Source organism: Fukomys damarensis, unplaced genomic scaffold (assembly GCF_012274545.1).
Source record: "Fukomys damarensis isolate Sample0158 unplaced genomic scaffold, DMR_v1.0_HiC HiC_scaffold_5, whole genome shotgun sequence".
In the NCBI taxonomy this organism is placed as follows: domain Eukaryota; kingdom Metazoa; phylum Chordata; class Mammalia; order Rodentia; family Bathyergidae; genus Fukomys; species Fukomys damarensis.
The window spans coordinates 4,711,691-4,736,927 of NW_022900917.1; the positions used below are offsets into that span (position 1 = coordinate 4,711,691).

Consider the following 25,237-nt stretch of genomic DNA (forward strand, 5'->3'; position numbering starts at 1 on the left):
CCCTTGGGAGCTCACACAGGGTCATCACCCATCACCGTACCGGCGTCTTGTGTCCCCCTACACTTTCCACCTGCCCCGCACACACCCTGCCGGGGGCTCCCCCTTAGCAGTCAGCCTGGGGCAAACTCACAGTTGTTACTCGGGGCCTGGGGGGCCTGGCCCTTTCCTTTCTTCCTGTTCTGCTTCCTCTCTTCATCTCGAATTTTCCTTTCTGCACCCTGTCGGGGAAAACACTGGGAGGTTAAGGGAGCAGGGAGTCCTGACACACACATCCGGGGATCAGAAACCCCACCTTTCCCCCCCAGGCGCTCGGCCTTCAGTGAAGACAGCACTGGGGAGCCCGCACTTCCCTTCTGATACGGGAGTGAGTCCTGGTGTCCGAATTCTTCCTTTTTTTGTTTTCTTGCTTATTTAGAAAATGTCAGTTTTGAACCCATATAGAAAGCCCAGGTCCTGGTCCCCAACCAGGTGAGGCCACTAGGAAACTTTACGATTATCACAAAACGCCCCACGATGAAGCGCTGGCCCTCAGTCACTTGCAGACAGGGACAGGGCTTCACAGCCACACGTGACTCCCTGTCACGAACGTTGGAGGATGGTCCAGCGGGAGAGACCGGGAGGGTGTCCACTGCTCCCTCGCGGGCGATCACAGATGGACGGGCCGCTGTGTCAGCGTGCTCTGGGCATCCGTATCAGCGTTGCGCCGTTCTTAGAGAGGGGACTTATTCATTCGATCAGACAGGAAGAAGCAGCACCCGTTCTCCCCTGTCCTTTGCAGTTTGACTTTGTCATTATCTCTTCCGGCCACACGGCCAAGTCCTCCTGCTCACCTGATGGTCACCACTCTTTCTTTCGTGGCCCGTGCCAAGGCCTGGTCAGCCTTCTCTTGTCAGTGGCCAACTCGTTTTTGTCTTTCACACCCAGGAACAGAGGCTCTATCTAGCACAGCGCTCTGGCCACTCCCTCCACGCCTTGCGAGGACTCATCTGCACCCCTGGACCCCGCCTGCTCCTTCCCTGGGCTCAGCCTGTTCCCAGCTCCACCCTGTGCAGCAGATTTAAGGGGCGGGGAAGCCCCAGAGGCCAGCATCCCTCATGCCTTTGGAAAGTGCCCCCAAAACATCACCTACAGAAGGGAGACCCGGAGTGTAAGACTTTAATCTCATGCATGCAAAAGAACAGAACAAAACAGAAACCCAAACTAAAGTGCAAAGGGGATTGGTGAAAATACTTGCCATAAAGTATCACACAGAGTGTCAAATTCGAACTGTACGATGATTTAAACGTAAGAGCTAACAGACTAACGGGAAAGGGGCAGGGGCCGGGAGATGAAGCGTGCGCAGAAAACACAATGGTGGTCTGAATTAGACAGTGAGGCATACTTTTGGGTGATCACAGTGGCTCCTTTAATAGTCAGACTCCTAGCTTTAGCCAGATGGGGTACGGCACAGTGGGGTCTGTGACCAGCAGAGCTATGGCAAAGGACATGGCCTTTGGGCCAATTCCCAGAGGACCCTTGCTTGTGTGAACGCTGGAGAATGATCCAGTGGGACAGACAGGGAGGGCATTCTCAGTGGACCCTTGATTAAGGACTCAATCTGTTCCCAAGGACTGGTTGTAACTCAGGTTGGTCAGTGCAGGCTCAGGCTCCTCTCCACAGCCCTCAGAGTCTCTCTCCTGCACACAGGCAGATCTCAGTGTCCTTAGAGAGACGCTGGCCCAGGATCTCTCAGGGAGCCCCACACAGGACGGGATGCTGTCATTTTCCTCCCTGAACACTTTAAGGGTTAAATCTGTGTCTGAGACCATCTGAAAGCACAAGCGGCCCAGCACTGGGGTCTTAACTCAAGACTTTGGTTATAAGTTAAACTAAAATTCCGTTTGTAACCCAAGTTGTTGGTATGTCAGGTCAGTTGTAACTCAAGGGTCCACTGTAATAGTGAATGTTCACCTTGCTTACTTGGCTTACCTGGCTCTTACTCTGTGCCAGGTATTTTCTAGTGGGTAAGATAAGTTAGCCAGATAACTTAAATATGCTTTTTGTTTGCATGTTTGCAGTACTGGGGGTTGAACCTAGGGCTGTCACGGTAAGCCAAATCCTCAGCCTTTTCATTTTTATTTTGAGACACTATCCTGGTAAACTGCTGAGTTGCCCAGCGTGGGCTCAAACTTGCAATCCTCCTGCTTCAACCTCCCAGAGTGCCGGAATTACAAGGCATGTGGCACTATACCCAGCAAATATGCATTTTTATATCAAAAAACTACCAAAGGAAGTAAATGTTTTATACTGCTTCACTTAAAGTTTTAAGTTGTTATTGATACAGATCATGGAAATCCATGGCAAGATGGAGATAAAATACAGAAACTCCTGCTTGGGAAATCTCTTTAAGCTGTAATTCTGCAGGGTCTGTAGATGACACTGGGGGGAGCCAGGATTCACGGGAGCTCTGCACAATACCACAACTGCTACAAGTGAGTCTGGGTCTTTATTTTCTGTTTATGCAGACACTTCAAGGTTGGTCAAACAACTGTGCTATATCTGTGAGGAATGCAAATGAAATTAATCTGTTGTGAGAGGTATATGTTTTATGCAGTTTTACGAAATAAAGCCACTTGCTTATTATTTTGCAGGCAGTCTGTGATGTGCTAAACCCAGGTGATTACCGTAGAACCCAGAGCAGCTCTGCTGAGCGCAGCCTGGTGGCACTACTGTGAAAGGCATTTCCTGTCCAGAAGGCCTGAATATCAGCGAAACAATTCGGATCAGATCGCATTTGGGAGAAATGCAGCTCCCCAAGGGGTCCTGCAGTAAAGCTTTAGACCGTGAAGATGGAGAAAGCCTCCTCAACCAAGACCTCCTAGAGTTCCTTTCCTTCGTAGGGTATTTGTGACCTGAAGCTTCTACACAATATTACTTGTACTCTTATTTTTAAAAAGTTCCTAAAGGTTGGGTTTGCTGTGAAGACCAAAGTTATCACTAGACAATAATCTCCCTCACCTGATTTCCATTCACTACCGAGTACTAAACCTGACAAATATGCCTCGAGTTCCTGCTACAGCTGGGGAGTATGTTGCAACCCTGTAATCCCAGCACTTGGGAGGCTGAGGCAGGAGGATCACCGCAAGTCCAAGTTCAGCCTGGGCTACACAATGAGTTCAATGTCAGCCTAAACTACATAGCGAGCGAGACCCTGTCTCAAAAGGAGTTCCTGCTTATACATCGTGATCACGTTTGCCAACACGAGAGGTGGTAGCAATCTCTGCCGTTTACCTAACATTTAATTTTTCTTTTAAGAATTCTTATTTAAAGTTCTATGCAAGATATAGTTACTGTTTGCAGACATACGAAATTCTTATTTTTCATAGAAGATCATGCATTTCATGGAAGATCAAATATAGAGATGAAGATATTACACAAAGGTACTGATCTTCATGGTTAAATAGATCCTGGGTTTTTTAAATGCATAAGAATATGCATTTCAATGGCAATCTCAGAGTATAAAAAAAAAATTAGACAATGCCTGCATTTTCATCTGCAGGTTCGCAGGTATATAGAACAGAAATCAGACTAGAGAACCCAAAATACTGCAGAAATCCATCTGTTTAAGACACTACTCTAGAGCCAGGCATGGTGTCCCACGCCTGTAATCCCAGCACTCGGGAGGCTGAGGCAGGAGGATCGCTGTGAGTTAGTGACCAGCCTCGGCTACATAGTGAGTTCCAGGTCAGTCTCAACTACACAGTGAGACCCTGTCTCAAAAAACCAAAAAAAAAAAGGACACTAGTCTGGGACTGGAAACTTACAGATTTAAAATGGAATAACTCTATCCTTTGCTCTAGCAAGATATTTCAATTTAAGCATTTACATTTGCACATCATTTAAAAAGTGCAAAAATAAAACTTGTATTTGGGTTTTTAATCCCCTGCAAGTGAATTTTGCCTGAATTTGCAAATTAGAGCTGCAAATGACAAATTATAGCAGAAGACTATAACTACTTTACGAGAGAAATTCAGAGCGATTCAGTTCATCCACCTACACAGCCCTTGAGGTTTCCTCCTCCCTGCCCTAACATTAGGGTTTGCAGGTACCCACTGTGTACTTGAAATAAATGCCAATCATTTTCCCAGTGGTCTCCAACCCTTTTCTCCTACTTAGTGGTGACATTTATTAGGCCAATATTCACAATAGGAATTAGTAGAAATGCCACCCATTTTCTGACTTTCAAAGTATATTTTACTGGCTTCTTCCTGGGTTTTATTCATGTTTACAAACATGCTCACAGAAGTGGCTCCCCGAGTACTTGTCTCCTTGCTGGAGGTCACCCTGTTAGCATGACTCCAGGAAGCAATGCTTTGGGGAAACGCACACGATCCTCTTTCTCATTCTTTTTTAGAGATGTATGGCTGTGTCTAGATGTCCACCCTGTGCCTCATGCAGTCACAGGTGTGACTTTTTCCAGAGGAGGCTGGATCTGGGGTATATCATTGATTCATCCTGCAATGCTAGGACCGAGAGTGCTACGATTAAGGGTGGGTGATTACTAAATCAATCCACGGATTGGTTTGGCACCACACTAATTCCAGTGGCCTGGATACACTGTAAGGGACAGAAAGAGGCATGTCTTGTCCTTTGCTTGCTTTGCCGCCTTCTGCCCGCCATGAGCTATTTCTCCTCTGCGATGCCCCTCTGCCATGCCATCCTGCATGAAGCCAGCCGACCGTAGACTGAAACCTCTACAAGCTGTGAGCTAAATAAACCTTTCCTCCTTTAACTGTGGGTGTTAGATATTTTGCCTCAGCAATGAGAAAAGCAACTAAGACAAGATGTAAAAATAACTATGAAAGAATGTTTATAGAATAATTTCCAGAGTGCTACGGGTGTGGCTCGGGTAGAACACTTGGCAGCATAAATGAGGCAATGGTTCAGTCCCCAGCACCACAAAGCAAAAGCAAAAACACCTTCAAACAAAAGGCGCAATCGTCATTCTACTTGTGCATTTAGCTTCTTACAATCCCCATTATTCTAGGGCAGCACAGGGTAACAGCAATGTAATGCGACTCCATTCATTCTGCTGGTTGGGGTGTCTCTTCCTCTGGTAGTCAGTGCACCAGCACTAGAGTGAGATGGTCTCATGAGCACAGCTCAGCCCTTCTCTGTCCCCTTCAGCTCCAACCGCCAGTGTTAACAGGGCTTCCAATCTCTCTCTGCCAACCGTCCTTCCTCCTCTTCCTCACCCCTCCTTTACTCGTGGAGTAAATCCCCAGGAGGGGAACTCTCCCATCTTCCTGGGAGAGTCTGGGACCAAGAGAATTTGAGCCACTCACAGACTCTCCCATTTGTACCCCTAACAGTTCCATGCTGTTCAGGATTTTAAAGTGTTTTCTTTCCTCTTTTCCTTGTTTGTTCTGTTTTGTTGTTGTCTTGCTGTGTCACCTGGGCTGGGCTCAAACTCAGGATCCTTCAGGCTCAGCTTCCCCAGTGGCTGGGACTGCAGACACGCGACACTGAGAGAGAACTCAAACTGCTCTGTGAAAGTCTAATGTGGTAAACAAAACACAAATCGCTTGTGCTCTTTTTAAGGGTACTTGCCCTTCCCTTGAGGCTTCGCAGCATCAGTTACCTTTCTGATACCCTCTGCACCAAGCTGTCCATCGGCGCATGGAACATGCTCTCGGAACCGGACTGCACTGAGTCTAGCTCTTCTGCCCCACAGTCCACGTGACCACGGAGCACACTGCTGTGTCCTGCTCTGTGCCCGTGAGCCGGCCCCACTGTCCCTCAGACTGCAGTGCCGCTCCGAGCACCGGTGACCCACACCAGCTGGAAGTGTCACCGCCCGAAGGCTGTCGTGATGTAGGGTGGTGGCTGCGAGGCTGTGAGCGCTGTGGCGCTGTCCTCTCTCTGCCCACCGCTCCTGCCCCTCCCCTGCTGCACACCAACGTGGAGGATCCTGCTGGCCCTGCCGTCTCCTCCTCCTCGTCCTCGCCGGAGTGGACTCGGACACCGCACTGACTCGCGCCAGTGCCCAGGGCAGTGGGCCAGCTCTCCGGTTCTCACACAGCCCGCGCTCCCCGCGTGTGGAGCAGCTGTACCACCTGCCTCACTGCCAGGCTCTTCGCGCGCTCGCCTGGGCATCGGACTCAGAGCCATTGTCTGAAGTTTTCTCTCATCTGCTTTCTCAGGAGGGAGCACCAGCTGGAGTTTTAGGGCTTTTGTTGGTGTTTTACTTCGTGTTCCTACAGTCTTACTCTTGGAAGAAATCACTTTCAAATAACTTACAACATAGAATTAACAGGTGTACAAATCTGAACCATATTACTTCATGCCAGATATTCTAATTGGGTTAAATATAAAGTATTCTTTATTCTACGGTATAAAACCCATGGTCACATTTCTTTACTTGATTGAATATCATTGTCTTCTGACAAAGAGTTGTCGCTGAAAAGTCTGATGATGTTTCCTTATTAATGACTAATTATTTTATTTAGATGCCCAGAGGATTTTTCTGTCTTTAAAACGTCTGACAAATGAGCTGCTTGGTAAAGGTTCCTGAGTCAATCCCCACAGTATGTGGCACACCACTAAAATAGCCACATTTTCTATTTCAGGATTTCCTAATTTATCACGCTTAGCATTTGCTTTCTTGCACTGTCCTGGTCTTGAACTCAAAGATTCCCATCAGGTGTGACTGGCTCTTTACCCCTCTTCCATATCTGTCACTTTCTGTCACAGCTCTTTCCACGTTCCCTCATTTTTAAATTGTTTTATTTCCAACTTGTATTTTCTCAAGACCTTATCTGTCATATGTGTTCACTTGGTGCGGCACCTAGCGCAGCCTTCTGAAATGCTCTGATCTTCTGTGTCTCAGTCCTGAGCTCTAACCTGCCTCTCTTTAAGTCGTTCTGTTCTCCAGACCCTTCAGGGTGGGTTTTCCAAATTGCGGTTGACGCTGCGCTCCAGTTTCTCTCGTTTTCTCGCTTCCATTTGTCCCGTTGTGAAGCATGGGGCCGCTGTTTCCCTTGTTCTGGGTTCTGTCTTTGCATCGTGCACTCACTGTCCATCGGGAAGTTGGGCTGACCCTAATCTCCTTTTTCTGAGGCATTTTTGAGGATCCAACTGTTTTCTTGGGTTTTGGTCTAATTTTTGAGTGAACTGAGAGGGTGGGCACAGACCCTCCAGCTGCTCTCTGGCTCCCTCTGCTGGTAGGTCCACACAGCGCCAGAAGACCAGCCCTGCAGTTTCTAAAATCTTCCTACTGTGTGTCTCTTCCCATTCTCATTCTTACTTTCTCTTTCCTTTTCCACATTTTCCCCGCTCAATTCAACTTGATTCCGTGCTCAGCAGTTTTCCCAGAGTTAGGTTTGCCTTTCAGTTTCTAACTTTTCACAGAAAACAAAATACATTTCAGTGTCTGCACTGCGGTGCTCCCGGCTGCCCGGGACAGCTTCTGCTCCCGCCCACGGCTCGCAGAGAGATTCTGCGCCACGGCCCTGTGCCTGCCGGTCCCTCACAGATGTGGACGCCACTCAGGCTGTAAACCCAGTGCCGCCTGGCCCCATTTGTACCTGGATGCATGAGGCGCATGGGTTTTGTGGCAGGATCCTTGTGCGCATGTGTACTGACGAGCTCGCAGGGGAGCTCCATCCCAGAAGTCCTAGATGAGGCCTCCTTTAACGGGCACAATAATAAAAGGTACACGGCTGTGCGCTGGGATAGCAGCAATGTCCAATAAAAACAATCAGACTACAGCACAGTTATGGACTAATGTTCCTGTCCTTGCCCAAAATTCTTCTGCTGAAACTCTAACCCCCAAGGGGATGCCATTTGGAGGTGGGATCTAGAGTTTAGGGGGGGTCATGCGGGAGGGGCCCTGAGGATAGGATTAGTGCCCTTAGAGAGAGACCCTTCCCCTGGAACTGAACTAGTCAGCACCTGACCTGGGACTTCCCAGCCTCCTGAAGTGTGAGGAATAAATTTCTGCTGTTTCCGCCGTCCCAGTCTGTGGTGTTCTACTATAGCAGCCTGAGCTGACCAGGACACGGGGCAATGCTGATCAAACACTGCATGAATGGTAAGAAGGGTTAACTAAAAAGGAGGGAAGGAGGGACAGAAGGAGGGAAGGGAAGTTGGGAAGGAAGGAAGTTAGCGGACGATTCCCTCAGTATTTCATAGGAATTGGGAACAGAAGATTCCCACAGCGGGATGATTAATGAGGTGATTACGCTGAGACCACAGGATAAGAGATGGGGGAAATGTCATCAAAAGCAGTATCTAAACCGGGCGTGGTGGCACACGCCTGTAATCCCGGCACTCTGGAGGCTGAGGCAGGAGGATCGCTGTGAGTTTGAGACCAGCCTGGGCTACATAGTGAGTTCCAGGTCAGTCTAACTACATAGTGAGACCCTGTCTCAAAAAAAAAAAAGCATTATCTAATAACAAAGACATCCTTATGACAAGAAGTTGTTACTTACTTTATCACAGAAGACTTTGATCTGGCAATACGCCCTATGGATGGGTTTATTGCTACGATTATTGTAACTGTAGGTATCAATCTGAATCATCAGCGGGAGTCCTTTCACCCCTTTTTGGGAGGAGAAGTCTGTGCTCAGACAGTTCACGGTGATGAAAATCTGAGGGAGGCAGAGGCAGAAAGTCCGTAAGTCACAATACAGAGGGTCGGCAAAGCAGGCCTCAGCCACAGATTGATGTAAAACCTCTGACAAACCTACGAGGACGGCTGGAGAATACGCCAGCTCTCTCACACCCAACCTGCTGCACGCATACAACGTAACGATACTCGTAGTTCATAACTGCAGCCAGTTCTGATTTCTGTTACACTTGAAGAAACCATTTCTATTACATCCTGAAGAGACCATTCTGAAGAGACTTTCACACACGAATACGGTCTGACTTGTCTTCTTAAACAAGTGTCAGTGGGTCAGGGAGACATTGTCCTTTCTGCACATTAAGTTAAAATGGGGAAGTCAGTTTCCAGATAAATACAGCTAGAGAACACCTTTCTTCACACACTACTGTGCTAAGGCCTAGTGTCGCGAAGCATGAGCTGAAAATCATTAGTGTTTTGGCTTCCTGGCACCCAGACAGTGGTAGCAGGGAAGGGGGATGCAGTAAGCATTTGGGGCAGGGGCACGAGCAGGGAGCCCCCTAGGTTGGGAGTCAGCTGAGCTTTGGCCCCAGCTGCGGTAGGAACCAGCGAAGAGACCTTTCAATTTTCCATTGAAATCGCCTTTACGATCTGCAGGACAGAATGCAAATACCAACACACTTCCAGGTTAGGGAGATGGTGAAAGAGCGCCCGGCAAAGGTAAGGCCAGAAAAGGAGGGAGGAGGTACAGGGACAGCTTCAGCATCCCGCGTGGGGGTCCGGAAATGATGTGACTCCCAAGGAGAAACTCAAGTGCGTTATCGAAGACTTCGGCACCGACTAACAAAAGCACGAGGAACAGCTTATCCTAAAACACTGGCAGGGTGCGGGTGCTCGTGGGCCGAGTTCCTCCCCACCGTGCTCTCAGTGGCGATCCACAGGGCCACCGAACCCCCAAGCCGCAGGCCGCAGTGGGGCGACCCTGTACTTGAGAGGCGCTCTTCGGGACAGCCGGGCACGCCACCCTTCACAGCTGGCTCTGCTTCCACCCCACACCCCGCGGATTATTTCTTAGACCAAAGTTTCAATCTCTTGTTGCTTTACATTGTATAGTTACGTGTTCTAAAAGTCACGTCATCAGACGCTCTAGCTAGCTGTTGTCGCTCTGTTGTCCTCTCTAACCCAGAGCTCCGGGTTTCCTTCAGACCCTGAGCCCACAGCCCTCTGTGCTGCAGCGACACCACGAAGAGCCACGTGGGGAAGTGGCAGCCCAGCACGAGCTCCGTTTTGGATGTTTTATCTCACTACCAAACCTGATCTAATTTGCTTCAAGCCCTGTGGGCTTTGGGGAAGTTTACACGACCAGGCGCCCCTGGTTTGCCTCTCTGCAAACGTCATTTTCCTCGGGTTGTATTTCATCCACACACAGTTGCCGGGCCTAACGACCGACCGCACTGCACATGCAGAGGAGGAACACACGCGGCACCTCTCAAGCGCTTCTCAACTCTCCGTGCCTTCCCCTCCCCGGGCCACACACACACCCTACTTCCTGTTGCCTATGCGCTCCCCTCTGGACAAGAAGAAATGGGTCAGTGAGGCAGACAGGCTGCCCGGCTGGGCTGCTAACTTGGGGATCCAACACCCGGGGGACCACGCCCACCCCGGGCTTGGGGCAGGGCCTCTCTGATACCTGAATGGCAAAGGCATGGAGCAAGAAAAGTCGCAGCTGCCCGGTGATGAGAGGGACTCAGTCACGTGGGCCTCTGGGGAAGAACGCACCGCAACCCTCGTCCCTGCCAAGTGCCCAGGGTGAAAGCATTTTATCCGAGTCCCCCACACAGAAAATGCTCCTGGAGCTCCTGAGCGCCCCCGGTGGCTGAGGAGTTCGTTTAACACCTGCTCCTGCGCTCATCTGGGTGCACACTGGCGGGCTTCACGCTGGCAGATCCGTGCGTGCACAGGACACGTTCTGACCGTTCTTGGGAGGCATCTGAATGCCTTCTACCACCCTGCCACCGTGCTGGCCCCAGCGCCCCAGCTATGGTTCCTGCAGTGGCAGAAGCCCCAGGTGAGCTGGAGCAGAGAGAACGGTGCTCCAACCGTCCCGATGGAGCTGCTGAGCGCGCTGCTCCGGGTCCTCTCCTAGGACACCTGCCATCACCACTGCTGTCTGCAGCTGCTGACGTGGTGGACAAGGAGACTCGTGGAGAGGCGGCTGGCTCGGGGCTGCTGTACCCACCTGGGGGAACCCACACGTGTCCACACTGCAGCTGCTGTCCGGAGGCAGGTGCAGGCAGAGGTCCTGGGTGCTGCCTCTCTGCCCCCAGCTGCCCGACGCCCGAGCAGCTTCATCGTGGTTCTGCCTTGGAGCCAGCAACCACAGACTGAGCCTCCTGAGCCAAATGCCCTCTCTGTCCTCGGAGGAGCGCCCCAACCCAGCCACTGTGGAGGCGGCCTTTGAAGGTCCATGGGCTGCCCACGCCAGACTCCATTGGCGACCCGAGGGCCCTTCAGGGAAAGGTCCCGGGTGTACTGGCCGCTGCCCACGCTGTCCTAGGGCAGGGATCTTTCCGCTGCGTTGGCCTCATTTTCCTCTCGCCGGGGGGGAAGAAGGCGCAGTGCTGGTGCCTGGTGGTACCCATCGGTCTCGCTGCGCTGCCTCCAAAGCCGATTGGCTGTACTTTAACTGAGGGTGGAGGTGGCACGGGGAAGGCACAGGAGCAGGGAGCCCAAGTCCTCAGGCTGGCCACGGAGAAGCACGAAGCTGCTTCATCTGCAAACCCGACCGTGCAAATGGGAGAGCAAACTTCCTGGAAGTTGTTCTACAAAGTGCTTGTGGGCCCATGTGCATCAGGGCCTTGGGAAAGGGCTCAACCGAGGGAAGGTCATGCTGGTGCCAGGCACAGAAGCTCTGAGCTCCGCCAGCAGCCTCGATGGGTAAATGTACAGAAAGGCCGTGGACAGCTGATCTGACTCCTGAGTTACAGATGCTGCACACTTCCATGCGGTATTTTCAAACCTCAGCTACCTGGATTCCCGTCACTCTAGTGACATTTTTTATTGTTTCAGAAAAACAAATTGAACCAAGTCTATTCAGACATAAACAGATACCACTGTCACAGGCTGACTCAGGTTGTTTCTAAATGTACCAAGACCTTTCCCAGAAGGAGCAGCAGTCTTGTGATACACAACATGTTTTAATAAAAGCATCTATCTGTTACGCAAGAATGACAACTCTTGCTTTGTAGCTCCTACTCTGGGAAGCAATTGTAGTAGGTTTGGAATACCTTGCAGTCATGTACTAGGTGTGTAGAAGGATTTATTAAAATTAATACAAATCAATGAGCTTTAGAGTTGATGCATTAACTTAATATTCTTTGGTAATTTCTTGGGGGAGGAATGTTCTGGGGATGGAACCCAGGGCCTCACACAGGCCGGGCAAGTGCTCTGCCACTGAGCTACATCCGTGCCACAGTGCCTTGACCATGAACTCCCAAGATCCTTCTGATGGTTTTCCATGAAAAGAAAGGGGCCAACCTTTGAGTGACTTAGAAAATAATCTAGGATCTGAAAGTTATAACCATGACTTGCTGTAACACATTTATTTGCCTTTTCAAACAACCGCATTTTGCACTTTTAAGAAGATTATTCCTATGAAGAACTAAAAAAGCTGCTTGTTTTTTAACAAATGGGACTCTGAAGAGTAAATGCCACACATGGCCTCCAAATCACAGGCACAAGGCACACATCCACAAATAGCGGCTTCAACGCCACAGGCATGGACGCCTTCCTCTCTCACAAAAACATAAATGAGTGTGCATGCTACTGCAGCCCTCTGCTCTGCTCTGCTCCCGGTTTGGGGGCTTAGCACCTTGCAGACAGTTTCCTATATTTCATTGTTTTTCTTCCCTTGGGCAAGACTGTACTTGTGTGCAGACAGGATGGTGAGCTGAGACAGGTGACCGACCAAAAGACAGGAACACAGCCCTAGGCGCTACTCACCCACTCCCCGCACTGATTCGCTTCGTTCACCGAGCAGATTCAGGGTCTTCTCTCAGTGCCCGGCCAGGAGGGGGATGCAGGTGACAAGACGGACTGCCTGCTGTTCTGCTGAGGGTCTAAGATTAGCCTTCCTGAGCTCCCAGGTACGCAGCACTCTGGGAAACCAGTATGTGTGTTTATCTTTCTTCTGATGAGACATTCCGTACCCCTCCCGGCCCCGTGGGACACACATACGCACACATGTACCTCCGCCCGACCCTGTGGCTCTGCCCCCACAACACGACGTGCGCGTCCTGCATTGGCCTCTGCCCTCCGCCCAGGCTCTGCCCGCTCTGCTGCCTCCGCAGGTCCTTGCGTTCTGGATCCTCCTCTGACCCCGGCCCCGTGTGGACTCTCGGGTGTCCCTGCCACATCCACCACACACCTCGCCCTGTCCACTCCCACCCAGGGCACGATCAGCAACACGTCCACCAGATCTCTCCCCTCACAGCTGGGACACTGGTGGAGTCCGTCATGTTTATGTCCTGTTTTGTGATCTCTGCTCCATGAGGCTAAAAAGTCTGCCTCGTGTTCACTGGAATGTACAGGGCTGTGGCAGATAAGCAGCAAATAAATGTTTGTTTAGTGAGTTAAGAGAACATGAATTAGTTTTTTAAATATGAATTTCTCTATCCATGTTCTTGCTTTCAAAGTCATACTTAAGAGCTGAGACTGAAGTCTAACGCAGTGCTGTGTTAGGAGCTCTTAATGGGTTTATCCTCTGGAGATGTTTCCTATCCATCGATCCATCTATCCACCTACCCACCTACCTGCTACATAAATTGAGCACTGACTACATATTCAGCAAGATTATCTATCTGCCTGTCTATCCATCCATTTGTCCTTCCTTCCACCTTGTCTATCATCCATCCATCCACCCTTCCACTCTACGAAAGATTTTATATATACAGGCACTACGGGTCCTGCCCTCAGGCAAAAGGGTTCTTTTCTATTTATTCACTCTTCCGCTCCTCTGTTCACTACTGCAGAATACAGAGATGAGATGTAACGCTGAATGATCCAGACTATACTTCCTGTAAGAAACTAAAGAAAAGGGGAGAGTCCAATAAAGCAACGAGGGAAGGCTTCCTGTCAGAGTCCTGAGATGGGGTAGAGATGGGAGAAGAAGGTGCACACTGGCTCTGGACTGGCAAAGGGCCCAGCCTACCAGGACAGCATGGTTTCTGCTGAGGAGGGTTGTGGATCTGGAATGTCGCCCAAAGATCCTCTCTCTCTTTCCCTCCTTCCTGTCCACCATGAGGTGAGCTGTTGTCCTCCACCACATCTTCCTCCTTCCTCAGGTGTTTCCACCTCATCTCAGGCCCAAAGCAAAGGAACCATCTGACCATGAACTGAGGCCTTGGAAACCACGAGCTCAAATAAACTTTTACGTTAATTTGTCATTCTCCATTATTTAGCCATAGCAACAGGAAGCTGAGTAACACTGAGGGTGAAAACGAGCCTGAAAGCGGGTGTGAGGCCACTGAGGGGGCAGGCAAAGCAAGACATTTGTGTCACTGAGCCAAGCTTGTGTCCCTGGGGCCATGAAGGGCGGATCAGACTGCAGCCACCACAGCAGACATCCAAGCAGCAGGGAGGACTGAGAGGCAGCCTGGGAAAGGTCACAGGCTCGGGGGTAGACAGGGTGAGACTGTGTGGCCCTCCGCCGAGGGCCAGGCCAATGGCTCTGAAATGAGAGCAGGTTTTAAACTACAAAGTGCCACACGGCACATGTAAGGGATCTCACTGTCACCACAGGGCCACCACCTGGCAGCTGTGCTGACTCCGCCTCATCTCAGGCAGAGACCACCCAATGCCCCTCCCATCACTAACGCCCCAGCTGGGACACTCCCACAGGAACCCCGCCCACTCCCAGGCCTCACAGGGCTATCTCCCTATGCAGATTAGCTATGATTCACACTAATGGCACTGATACTACTCAAGGTGAACTGACTCTGAGCAGCTGCCCTGGGCAGAGTGGGAGGGACCTCCTGGGCAGGAACCTCTACTGACCGTGGTGTTGCCCATTCAGGAAGCTGCACATCAGGGCCTTTGACAGCACAGGATGAGGGACTGTGCTGCTTCACATAGTGAGGGGCTCCCACTTGGGAGCCCCTCAAACACAGGCTGGAAGTTATTCACTGGATGTTCTGATCACCTGAAACCTTTTTGGTTCATGGTTTGAGTTTGTAATACCTGAACACGATGCTAGACACAATGGCATGAAAGGGTAAACTAAAAATTTTTCTTCCTCTTCTGTTCCCCAGCCAACAAACAGCTTCTGGAGTGCCTTCTAGAAATATGCTTTGCAAATACATGCCATGTCCTATTTTATACAAATGGTAGCAAAAAATACTCACAGCCCTGAATCTTGCTATTATGGCTTATATCTAGGTATCCCCCAGAGCCTCATACAGTCATAGGTGGGGGGCGTTTTTTGGAGGTGGCTGGAGCTAGAGTGTGTGATGCTGGGATCCGGGATGTGTGATTACGAAATTAGTGCACTGATTTGTTTGTCTGGCACAGTTCTGGGAGTGGATAATGGGAAGACCCTCCCTGAGTGTGACTGCCACCTGCCCTAGGGGTGTGTAGTCTGGACAGAATATGAGGGGCAGAAAGAGAAGCTGCTGTGTTTGCTTGCTGCTCGCTGCTTGTGCTGCCTGCTGCCTGCCATGGACTGTTTCTCCTCTGCGATGCTTCTCTGCCATTTACCACCCTGCCTTGGGAACCTGCCAGTTATGAACTGAAATCGCTATAAACTGTGAGCCAAGATACACCTTTTCTCCTTTAACTTGAGGTGTCAGATATTTTGTCTCAGCAACCAGAAAAAAGTAATACACTTGCTTTTTTGCCCACATTCCATAAAATCTGAAGATAGTGCTCTCTTTCTCCTCCTCACCTCAATTCTTTGAAACAGCTGTGTGTGGCTGGGCATGTTGGTGCACACCTGTTATCTGGGACACTAAGGCAGGAGGATGTCCAGTTCCAGCCCAGCCAGGGTAATTTAGCAACTAAGAGCCTATCTCAAAATAAAAAAATTAGAAGAAGGACTGGGGAGGGGATGTAGCGCAATACAAAGGCTCTGGGCTCAACTTAGCCCCCCAAAACAAAACAGCAAACAAATTTGTGAAATATGGAATGACAATTTCTTCAACACTAGGCTGTTTCTAGTCTTTATCTTAAAAACAACACTGTAATCAATGTCTTTCTGCATGGTTTTATACACTACAGAAATTGCTTTCTTCCTTCATAGGTTTACCTTCTCAGCAGCATCTTTACAGTCAGAGGCTCTCAAAGAATGGTGCACCTCAGTGGCCAGGAAGCCTTGGCAAACCTTGGATCACAGACTCTGCCAGTTTCCAGTCCAGCAGGCCCAGGGGAAGCGGAGGGTTCGAATTTGCAACTGCTTCCCAGGGTGATGCTGCCTCTGCCCACTGCCGACCACGGTGACAACTGCCGCACACAGCACCGGCTGGCCTTGGCCCTCTCCTTGCTGCTCCTCTGCTCTGGCCCTCTCTGCACTCCGGTCCCTTCCTCCTCCCCCTCCTCCACAGACCTGCAGTCCTGCCTGTCACCGGCTTCCCACCTCCAGCTCTCCCCAGCCTTTCTCGTTCTTGGGACTTCTGTCACCTGTTCTTTCCACACCTCTCACTTCCTTCCCTCTTGTGGCACACGCCCTGCCTCTGCTGGGGACACCCCACCCTCTGCCTGTCCTGCTCCTCTCCTCTCCCAGCACCCGTGAGCCGAAGCCATGCCCACCTCAGTCCTCCCTGGTCCCACAGACAGAGAGGACATAGAGCAGATCTGGAGAGACACTGCCAGTGAGCGGATCCAGAGGAAAGGTACAGGGTGCACTGCACTGTCCTTCCAGGTGGGCACTAAAGTTCTAAAACAAAAAGTCGGAAAATGAAGTTGCCTCTCTAGGACACTCCTAGCAGTTTACCTCCATCATAGTGACCGTCATTCTCTCCCTCCCTCTACTTCCGTGACATCGTCTGAGGACAGGGCCTCTGCCCAGTCTGCCTGGCCACAAGCCCGCCTCTTCCTCCTGGCTCCCCCTGTCCAGGGCACATGCTGCTTCCAAGGAACGACTGTCCCTCGTTGGAGATAAGGGAGGAGGTACTGCCAAATCTGCACAACAGAAAAGGCGTTGAGGCCAGGCATAGGGTGCACACCTATAATCACTTGGGAGGCTGAGGCAGGAGGATGGCAGCAAGTTCAACATTAGCCTGGGCTACAGAGAGCTCAAGGCCAGCCTGCACTACACAGTGAGACCCTGTCTCGAACAACAACAAAACCAAACCAAATGGCACCGCGGGATAAGGAAATACTTCAGAGCCAGGGTGCCTGGAAGGAATGCCAGCTCCCTTATGTAGCTGTGCAACTTCAGGTAAACTACACAATCCCCAGGACCTCACATTCCTATTAGAAATCCAAGCGCTGCATGAGATACAGAAAGTGCCCAGCATAGCGCCTGGTGGACAAATAATAGTCACTGTGCACACAGCTCACGCCGCCATCCTGGGAACCCAGGCTGTGACAGAGCACCCCACACAGCCCAACAGCGTGGACGTGTCCACCGCACAGCCAATCAGACGGGGGCCGGGACCCAGGAACCTCCTCCTTCCACCAAAGATTGGCCGCTGATAGCTTCAGCGAGATGCCTTCTGAAGATTATTCCTCTGCATGTAGGTTAGCTCCAGCTTTATAGCCGTTCCTGCTGTCCGTGATCATAAACCGAACAAAGACCTGGCTTTGTTTAAGCTGGGCACCAAAGACTCCAGCGAATGTTTACCTTTCCCTGTTAAAGCTTCCTCTGCCCACCACACCCCAGCAAACATAAAAAAGCCATATGCCCTGCTTCCCAGCCCGGGCTCCGACTTCCAGGACCCCTGGGCCTCCCCATCTGCCCTATACCTTGGGGGCTGTGGGGCTCCAAGCACTGCGGGGCAGCTTCCTCTCAATGGAGTCCCACTTACCCCACGTCATCCTTCATGACAGGCTCTTGTCCACAGAGAGCACCATCTGAGGGAAGCTTGGGGACTCAAGCAAGGTCAGAACGCCCAGCTCCCTTGGGAGGACCGACTCCTGGGGAGCCCTTGTGTTTCCTCCTTGCATCTCCAAAACCAATATTCACACACCTTCCCTTCTCCGCTGGGCCCGGAAGTGGAGTTCCACAGAGGGAGAACACTGATCATTTAGGAACACCACCTTGGAGGGCATGACTCATCAAGGCTAATAAAAATTTAATTTTTAAAAGCCCTGTGTTTGACACAGAGTGGAGGCCCAATAAAAACGAATTAAGCAATAATAAATAATAAATAGACAAATGGGGGACTAGCTCTTGATTAAGCGGGGAGGAGACAGAGAGATGGAGGAGGGCAGAGGGGGCAGGAAAGGGGTGGGCGAAGAATTAGGTGTGTCCTGTCCATGCATCAGCTCCCGCATGTCACGGTGCTATACCACAAACGAGTGCTCAGAGAGAAACTGACTAACTGCTTTAGACCGAAAGAAATGTTTGAAAAGAGTTGAGGAGACAGAGAACAGGACGGAGGGAAAGAAAGAGCAAATTTGGAACAACACAATGGAATCAGTACTGAATTTGGTACTAAATTTCAAGCCAGCCTTTTAATCAGCATAATCATCTTTTCTTTTTCAGCTTTAATTGAGTTTATTGGTACATTTTAGGGATACAGTACAGTTACATTCATTGTTGGGATCTTGTACCTCTACATGACAAGTCTTGGTTCTCATTTTTGCCCCTTGTCCTTTTCACCTGCTGAGACTGAGAAATTTGCAGTCTATAAAAAGGTTAGAAGACCTATGTCTTATCCAAATGGCTGCCTTTTTATAGGCCATGGCCATCACCCCACTACTCCTACAACTCACTTGCTGTCCACTAGCAGAGCCCAGAGCAAGGAGGAGGCCGGGCTGGGGCACCAGCTGCACCTCGAGAAGGCAGCACAGGGAGGAAGAAGGAAGCTTAGTCGCCGAGCAGGCTGGCTCTGCTTGTCTCTCACAGGAAGTAGCAAGTCCGCCGCTGTCCCAACACAGTCACCGTGACTCTGGCTACGTCCAGTGCGTCCTGGAGAGCGATGCTGGCCGCAATCGCCTTCACGGCCCACCGTGGGACAGAGCCCTCCATTCCCAGCCTCACTGTGTTCTCCTCCTGGCCAGCAGCCCACCTGAGCCCTTATTTCCGTGCCCTACCATGCTGTCTCTCATGGGGCAGATTCTGGTAGTAACAAAACCAGACACCAGGCAGCAACTAAGGGAAAAAACCATGAGGGGAACCAGTCTGGGGAAAGTCCACATGGCTTCCGCCGCCCCTGCCTGGCCTACAGCTTCAAAATTGATGTGTCAACTTCTTTTGTAAATCCAATTCATTTAAAGCATCCAAATGGACCCCAAATTGAAGAATCTACCTACAAAATGAGCGCCAGCCTGTGTGTTAGTATGCACTTCTGAGGACTCGATGGTCGGGACGGTGTTTCTAACCGTCTGCGGTCCTGGCCACCTTCGGAAGCTTGCTCTTCTCCCATCATCTTCACACTTACTGCAGACTGCTTCTGATGCTGTGCCTCTTGCATGATTTTGCAACAAAGGAGAACTAACCTCCACTACTCATGTCAGAAAAATGTATAAAAGGAGGGTGCACGGAAACAGTGGGAAAAGGAGTGAAAATGAAGTTTAGGATATTGGGGAAAGGAGCCAGGGAGATGGGAAACGGGGATAAATAAATGAGAATCCAGGGCTGTGATGCGACAGCCTCACTGGTCTGCAACACGGACGAGGGATGACTGAGCACAGGAGCGCACCGTGTCAGGCTGCGCACACCTCCCCACACGCACACACAGGCACACAACTCGGCGGAAGACAGCGAGCGTGTCGGCCCTCACTCCTGGATCTGTACAGCAAGGACGTGCAGGGAACGGATGGGCCTCAGACCGGGATGACCAGAGCTGGAAGTGTGGAAATGCACTGGTCTCTGCTCGAGCTGGGGTGCCGGGTGTGAGGACGGGGCGAGGGCAGGCGCAGCGTGACCCGACCGAGCTGCTGTGCTCCTGAAGACGAGGCCAACCATGTGCACTTCACTCGCCTCCTCCTATCATGAGAAGTGACCATTTGGAGAAAGAAAATTACAGCCTGTGCTAAGTTTTTTAAAGATTAGGTTTCTTTCTGTTGACATGGCTGATAGCATGCGCATCGGAGGGGTCTGGGTGTGAAACCCACTGTACACTCGTCTCCTTTCAGTCCCTGGTCTGTGGAAAGGACGTAGACACCGGCTCAGAGCCTGGGATGCGCGGGGACTTGGTGTGTCACGTCTCCCAACTGCTTTGCTCCCCACCCCACCCCAGCTGGGTCTCAGCCTGCCCACCCCCAATCACACCAACCAGATTTGCTCATGAGAGACAAAAACAGAAAACTTATTTGTGTGCTTGGCCCTCTCTCCAATGGTAACTTCCTGTCTGAAAGGTTCACGCACACTCTGACAAAGCAGAGGCTGGAGAGCCACCCAAGTCCGCTGCTGCGGCAGAAAGTGTGGAGAGACTGGGGTCTGAGCCACGGTGCCAGGCAAGGAAGCGGTGAAGAATGGCCTGAGAGGCAGCTTCACACCGCTGAACAACAACAGGCTTCTCTAAAGTCACAGCCTCAGAGAGTGGGCTGGTAGCGGCTGTTTGCTTGATTATTTAGTGGTGGTGGTTGGGAGGGATGAGAAATGTATTCATCGAATCCAGATCAGTCCAAATACAAGGAGGCAGAACAATCAAGAAAAGACTCCCAAAAAGAAACTCCCTCACCCTAGGAGTCTGTGAGCCACAGGAAGGAAGCACAGAAACGGAACTGTACGGTGTCTGGTGAAAAAGGCACGAAAGGAAGCCAGAAGGATCATCTTCATGCTCCTCTGCCCTCCTCTGGGTCACGTGGTAGAGGTTCTGCAGCTCCCAGAGTTTGGGGAATCTTGAAAGCAGCGCAACAGAGATAACAGCCCTGGGTGAAAGCACCGGGCATCTGCAGACCGGCAGGGGGACACCTGGGATTTAGTCACCCTCCTGCCTGGGGTGATGTCTTGCGGGAAAGGCGCCAGCACTCGGAGCTCCTGCCCTTGGTGGCTCTGCAGGGTCTTGCATGGGAATTCTTGGCCGTGGGGACTACTGACCCACGGTCTACCTCCGGGGTAGTAGTATTCGGCTAGGGGAGGCAACGTGACAACAAGCGGCGAGGGGCTGTGTGGGTGGGAGCCCAGTCGGCTCCGAGCCTCCCCTCCACCCTGCGCTTTCACAGCTGAGCTTGGGACGCTCAGAGAGGGCTATCAGGGGTCGGGGCCCAGTTCAGGCCAGCTCACTGCTCGGGCTCTGGCCCCACTGGCATCCAGGCTGTGACCAGGGACACTCAGCAGGCACCTCAGCTGCTGACTACAGACCACAGCACAGCACACCGCCGGCCTGGCATCCCAGGGGAAAGCAGACCTGCTTTGTCCCAGAGCAGAAAGAGCTGTGGCCTACCCCGCAAAACCAGTTCCATGCTGAGGACCTTTGTGACACTTCTGCTGGATTCAGGCTCCCTGGAAGTCTGGGAATGAGCCCCAAACCTTGCTGTAACTAAGAGGCTTAACACCTTCCTAGGCCAGGTGTTCCCATCATCCAACCCAGCTAAGTGAGCAGAGCTTCTCGCTCTGGCTTTCCTTCTGTTCTACAAGAGGAGAGAAGTAACAGGCAAGCCAGCCGCCAGAGTGAGGCCCGATACCCCGGAAAAGTCTGTAATCTTTACCGGTAGGTCCTGATTACACACGTGTAGCAAGACTACCGAGTACTGGACGAGGACACGTGTGTGTAACCCTACACACCAAACAAAAGCTACCCTTTAAGTCATTTAAGGAAAAACATAGTTTTCTCAGTTTGCACTTGGGTCACTTCCGGTTTCAAAGTTGGTCAACAGAATCTTGTGCGGAAAAAAACAAATCTCATTTTAACCTTCAAATGACCTTCTCAAACTGGTTGATGTGTATTCACACTTGGATTCCAGTGACTTCTGGGGATTTTAAAAACACCTTCAGAGACGGATCCTGAATTCTGTGAGCAATTCCAAAGGATGCCTCAGTTGCCTTCACCGTGGGGCACAGCGCAGTCCTCTGGTACCCTGAGGACCGGCCGTGGAACCAGGCCTGGCTGTGGCGGGGCTCGGTGCCTCAGCTTTCACAGTGCCCTGGCTGCCCTGGCACCAGGAGCCAGGGAGAACCGCACTGGGGCGATGGGAGTGGGCATCAGAACTCACACTGCCCAGGGCCACGCAGGGAAAGTTCCCAAATTGAGAAGTCCAGGGAGCAAGAAAGATGGTGCAGGACCACAGGGGACTCCCCTGTTGCGCACACACCAGGCCCAGCATCATACTGAGAGCTGGATTCCAGAAAGTAATCACTGATCCCTAAATGCGGGCAAAAACATTAAAATCTGAACCCTAAGTACAAAGGCGAAGGGTCTCAAGGCTGTGCCCTGCGGCCACACAAACCGAGATATCATGTGACACTGAGTGGACCCCCACCTGCAGCTGACAGAGTCTGTGCAGCAGGGACCTGGAAACACTTTCTGCGGTAGGGATGCCTTTCCCTCTTGCTTTGCTGAAAACACTTGCTTCAGCCCCTATGCCATTTTGATTCTTGCAGTCTGTTTATTATAAAATCAGTAATGTTTTAAAGAAATGCCTTAGGATCTGCAGATTTTTAAAAAATCCAATCAGCCTCCCTAACGCAGTGGATTTAATTTTTTTGGTTTGTCTTTAAAAGCCCTTCACAAGTTTGGAGAAAATTATTTGGAGCTATTTTTTATTACTTATTGATTCACCCAGACTTCATACAATTGCAACAACCAAGTAATAGTCCCGAAAACACACACTAAACAAGTATCAGAAGGTGTCGCCAGGCTGCGTGTCAGGGCACATGTGAGCTTAGACCTGTCCACCCAGAACAACACGCAGGCACCCGTGTGCACACACACCCAGCCAGGAAGTGAGTTCCCACTTGCAGCAAGCACAGGACACACCCACCCGCCCACATGCTCACTATCACAGGTAGCGTGGTGACAAACGCTACAGGCACGACACTGAGCACGTGCTATAGCGCCAACCTGATGCTGGGGCCCAGGGGCCCTTCTCTTCCCCAAGGTGCCACCGCCCGTCCCTGGCCACACTGCCATGTGGCTGGTGTGCCCTCGCCTCCCTCCCCGGGGCCCAGGACCATCCCCATGTGGTCCCCTGGTGTGATCCTTAGTGCGGCAGTGACACTTGTAACTGTCCGTCCGTCTGTCTGAGCCTCCAGCGCTGCCCCGGAGAGGACCCCTACTGGCTCGGCTGGTGGTCATAGCGCTTGGCCTCACCACGAGCCTGGGGACAGCGGATGGAGAGGGGAGCTGACCTCCGAGAGCACAAGGGCCTCAGAGACAAACTGTCCCTGCGGTTCTGTGTGGGACTGGCTCTCGCAGCCGAGGTGGGGCCGTCCCTGAGCCCCTGGACTCGCTCAGGGCACATCACACTCTGCCCGCTGGCCACCTGGGCCTAAAGCCGACTTCATCCGCCCTGTTTCAGGCTCCAGGGAAAGGGATGGACACTGAGCAACTCATCTTCTGGAGCTGTGCCTGAGGCCCTGACCAGACGGGCTCGTGCCCATCTTCTTGGGGTGCAGAGACAGAGTCGCCCTACACTGCCAGCTGGGGCACAACTGAAGCAGAGCACAGCTCTCCAGTGCCGACAAGGAGAGGAAATGAGGCTGAGGACCCGGGAAGGGGCGGGCTGGGACCGAGGGTGTGCATCTGCAAGTCTGCTGTCTGTTCCCCACCCCGGCTATGTACCCCGACAGACGTTACCCCTGCCCTGAACACTCCGGCACCTGGAGGCACAGAAGAAGCGCGAAAGGCCCACAATGGCTGCTCCTCATCAGGAAACCCAGAGCCGGGTGGTCCTGCTCCCTGCACCCTTCCCGCCAGCCCAGGCCTGGGGCTGTGGGGTCCCCGTCCCCAAAGAAGCTGGCACTGAAGAGGCTGCATGGAGACGCCCAAGAGGGTGCTCGGGGAACCCCGCAGAGCAGGGGCAGGAGGGCTCCTGACCCGGGTCCCGCATCGCAAGTTCTAAGCTGCGGCTGTGCCCAAGGGTGTGGGTTCGCTCCCCTTCTCCCACTCCCTCACCCCTGCACAGGCCCGTGCGGGACTTCTAGGACAACAGTGGGCCCGAGGTACAGGAAGCTACCTCCGCGGGCCTGGGCAGAGCCGTCCTGCGGGGAGCGGGTGCCCAACGGAGGCACCTTCTCACTCACCTTGGCCTCCTCGTTCACGTCCCAGGTGAAGGAAACGGCATTGTACGCAATCTCCTCAATGTTCCCGATCGTGTTGAAGCTCTCCTTGTAATCAGCTGCAACGTTCAGAAAGAAGAGGGATTTAAAGGACTGAGAGGCATTTTGTGACAAGTACTTTCCCCCGGGCAGACGTAAACTGTCTGATTTTCTAGCTGTCAGGAGGGAAGCACCAAGCACCAGTGCTTACGGATTCTCTTGGACCGCTAATTCCAGAAGAACACAAGCACTTTTCCTCTCAAGCAGGAAAGCTAAGTGAAACAATGTCCTTTTCCGATTAGTTGTTTCTGACCAGATTTACCAAATTATTAACATTTATCCCTCTGAGTCCTTCCCACTCTTTCCTGCCACGTAATTTGCTAGGCCAGAGCGCTCGGCAGGATTCCTCCCTCCCTTCCTCCTCTCCCTCTCTCTCTACCTCCCCACACCAGGGAGGATCACCAGGACTTCAGTAAAGAAACTCCAGGAGACGACAAGATGAAACGCATTTCCTATGATACTCACACTCGCTCAGCCCTGCCTGTACCACTGAGCTACACTCCCGACCCAAGGGAAGCCACTTAAGTTTTCTTTTGGACCCAAGTACACAGAGCCGAGTTGCTCTGGCGTGGTTCGCTATCAACGCCTGACTTCTCACAGCCTCTCGCTGTGCTCCTTGCATGACGTGTGCCTGTCCTTCTTGTCCCCTTCGGACTCCCAACAGGGCAGTGCGCTCCGTGTGTGTTCTTGCAGAACATACTGGGTTGATTTGCTTGTCTATGCAGCTGTTTATAAATTGTGTGGTGCTATGGCTGAAGCCACTGGATTCAGCAAATACTTGAGTTACACTTATCCTAAAAACAAAACCACTGGCTGCTCATCAAAACTCAAGTTTAACTGGACACTGTGCATTTTACCTGGCAGCCTTCGTGCACGCTTTCCAGACCCAACCGTGCAGCTGGTTAACAGCCCATTTCTGTCCCTGCATGGAAGGGTACAGTGACTGCTGCCACCCTATTTATGGAACGCTCCTCCCCAGAGCTGCACCACTGCCATAAAAGCCTCACACTCCTGGGAGCTGACCCCGATAAATGTGCCCTCAGAGATCAAAGTGGGTGCCCAGTCCAGCCTCGGCTTCATGGCTCCACCCTTGAGCCAGTCTGGGGGTGCACGGCAGCACCCGCCTTACATCTGAGTCTCTTCCTCACTGGACAGTGCAGGCAGCACCTGCTGGCTCCTTATGTCCACTCGTCCTTGTCCCTGTGCCTCTC

General features: G+C 51.7%; 1 protein-coding gene across 1 annotated transcript in view; it reads right to left on the reverse strand.

The window, feature by feature from the left end:
* Grhl2 (grainyhead like transcription factor 2) overlaps positions 1-25,237 on the reverse strand; it is a 121,688-nt gene that overhangs the window by 24,134 nt on the left and 72,317 nt on the right. Inside the window, exons 9-11 of the mRNA XM_033759727.1 lie at positions 23,952-24,046; positions 8,472-8,630; positions 131-218 (exon numbers count right to left, since the gene is read on the reverse strand). Coding sequence (XP_033615618.1) covers positions 131-218; positions 8,472-8,630; positions 23,952-24,046 — 342 coding nt within the window. The remainder of the gene's footprint in view (positions 1-130; positions 219-8,471; positions 8,631-23,951; positions 24,047-25,237) is intronic.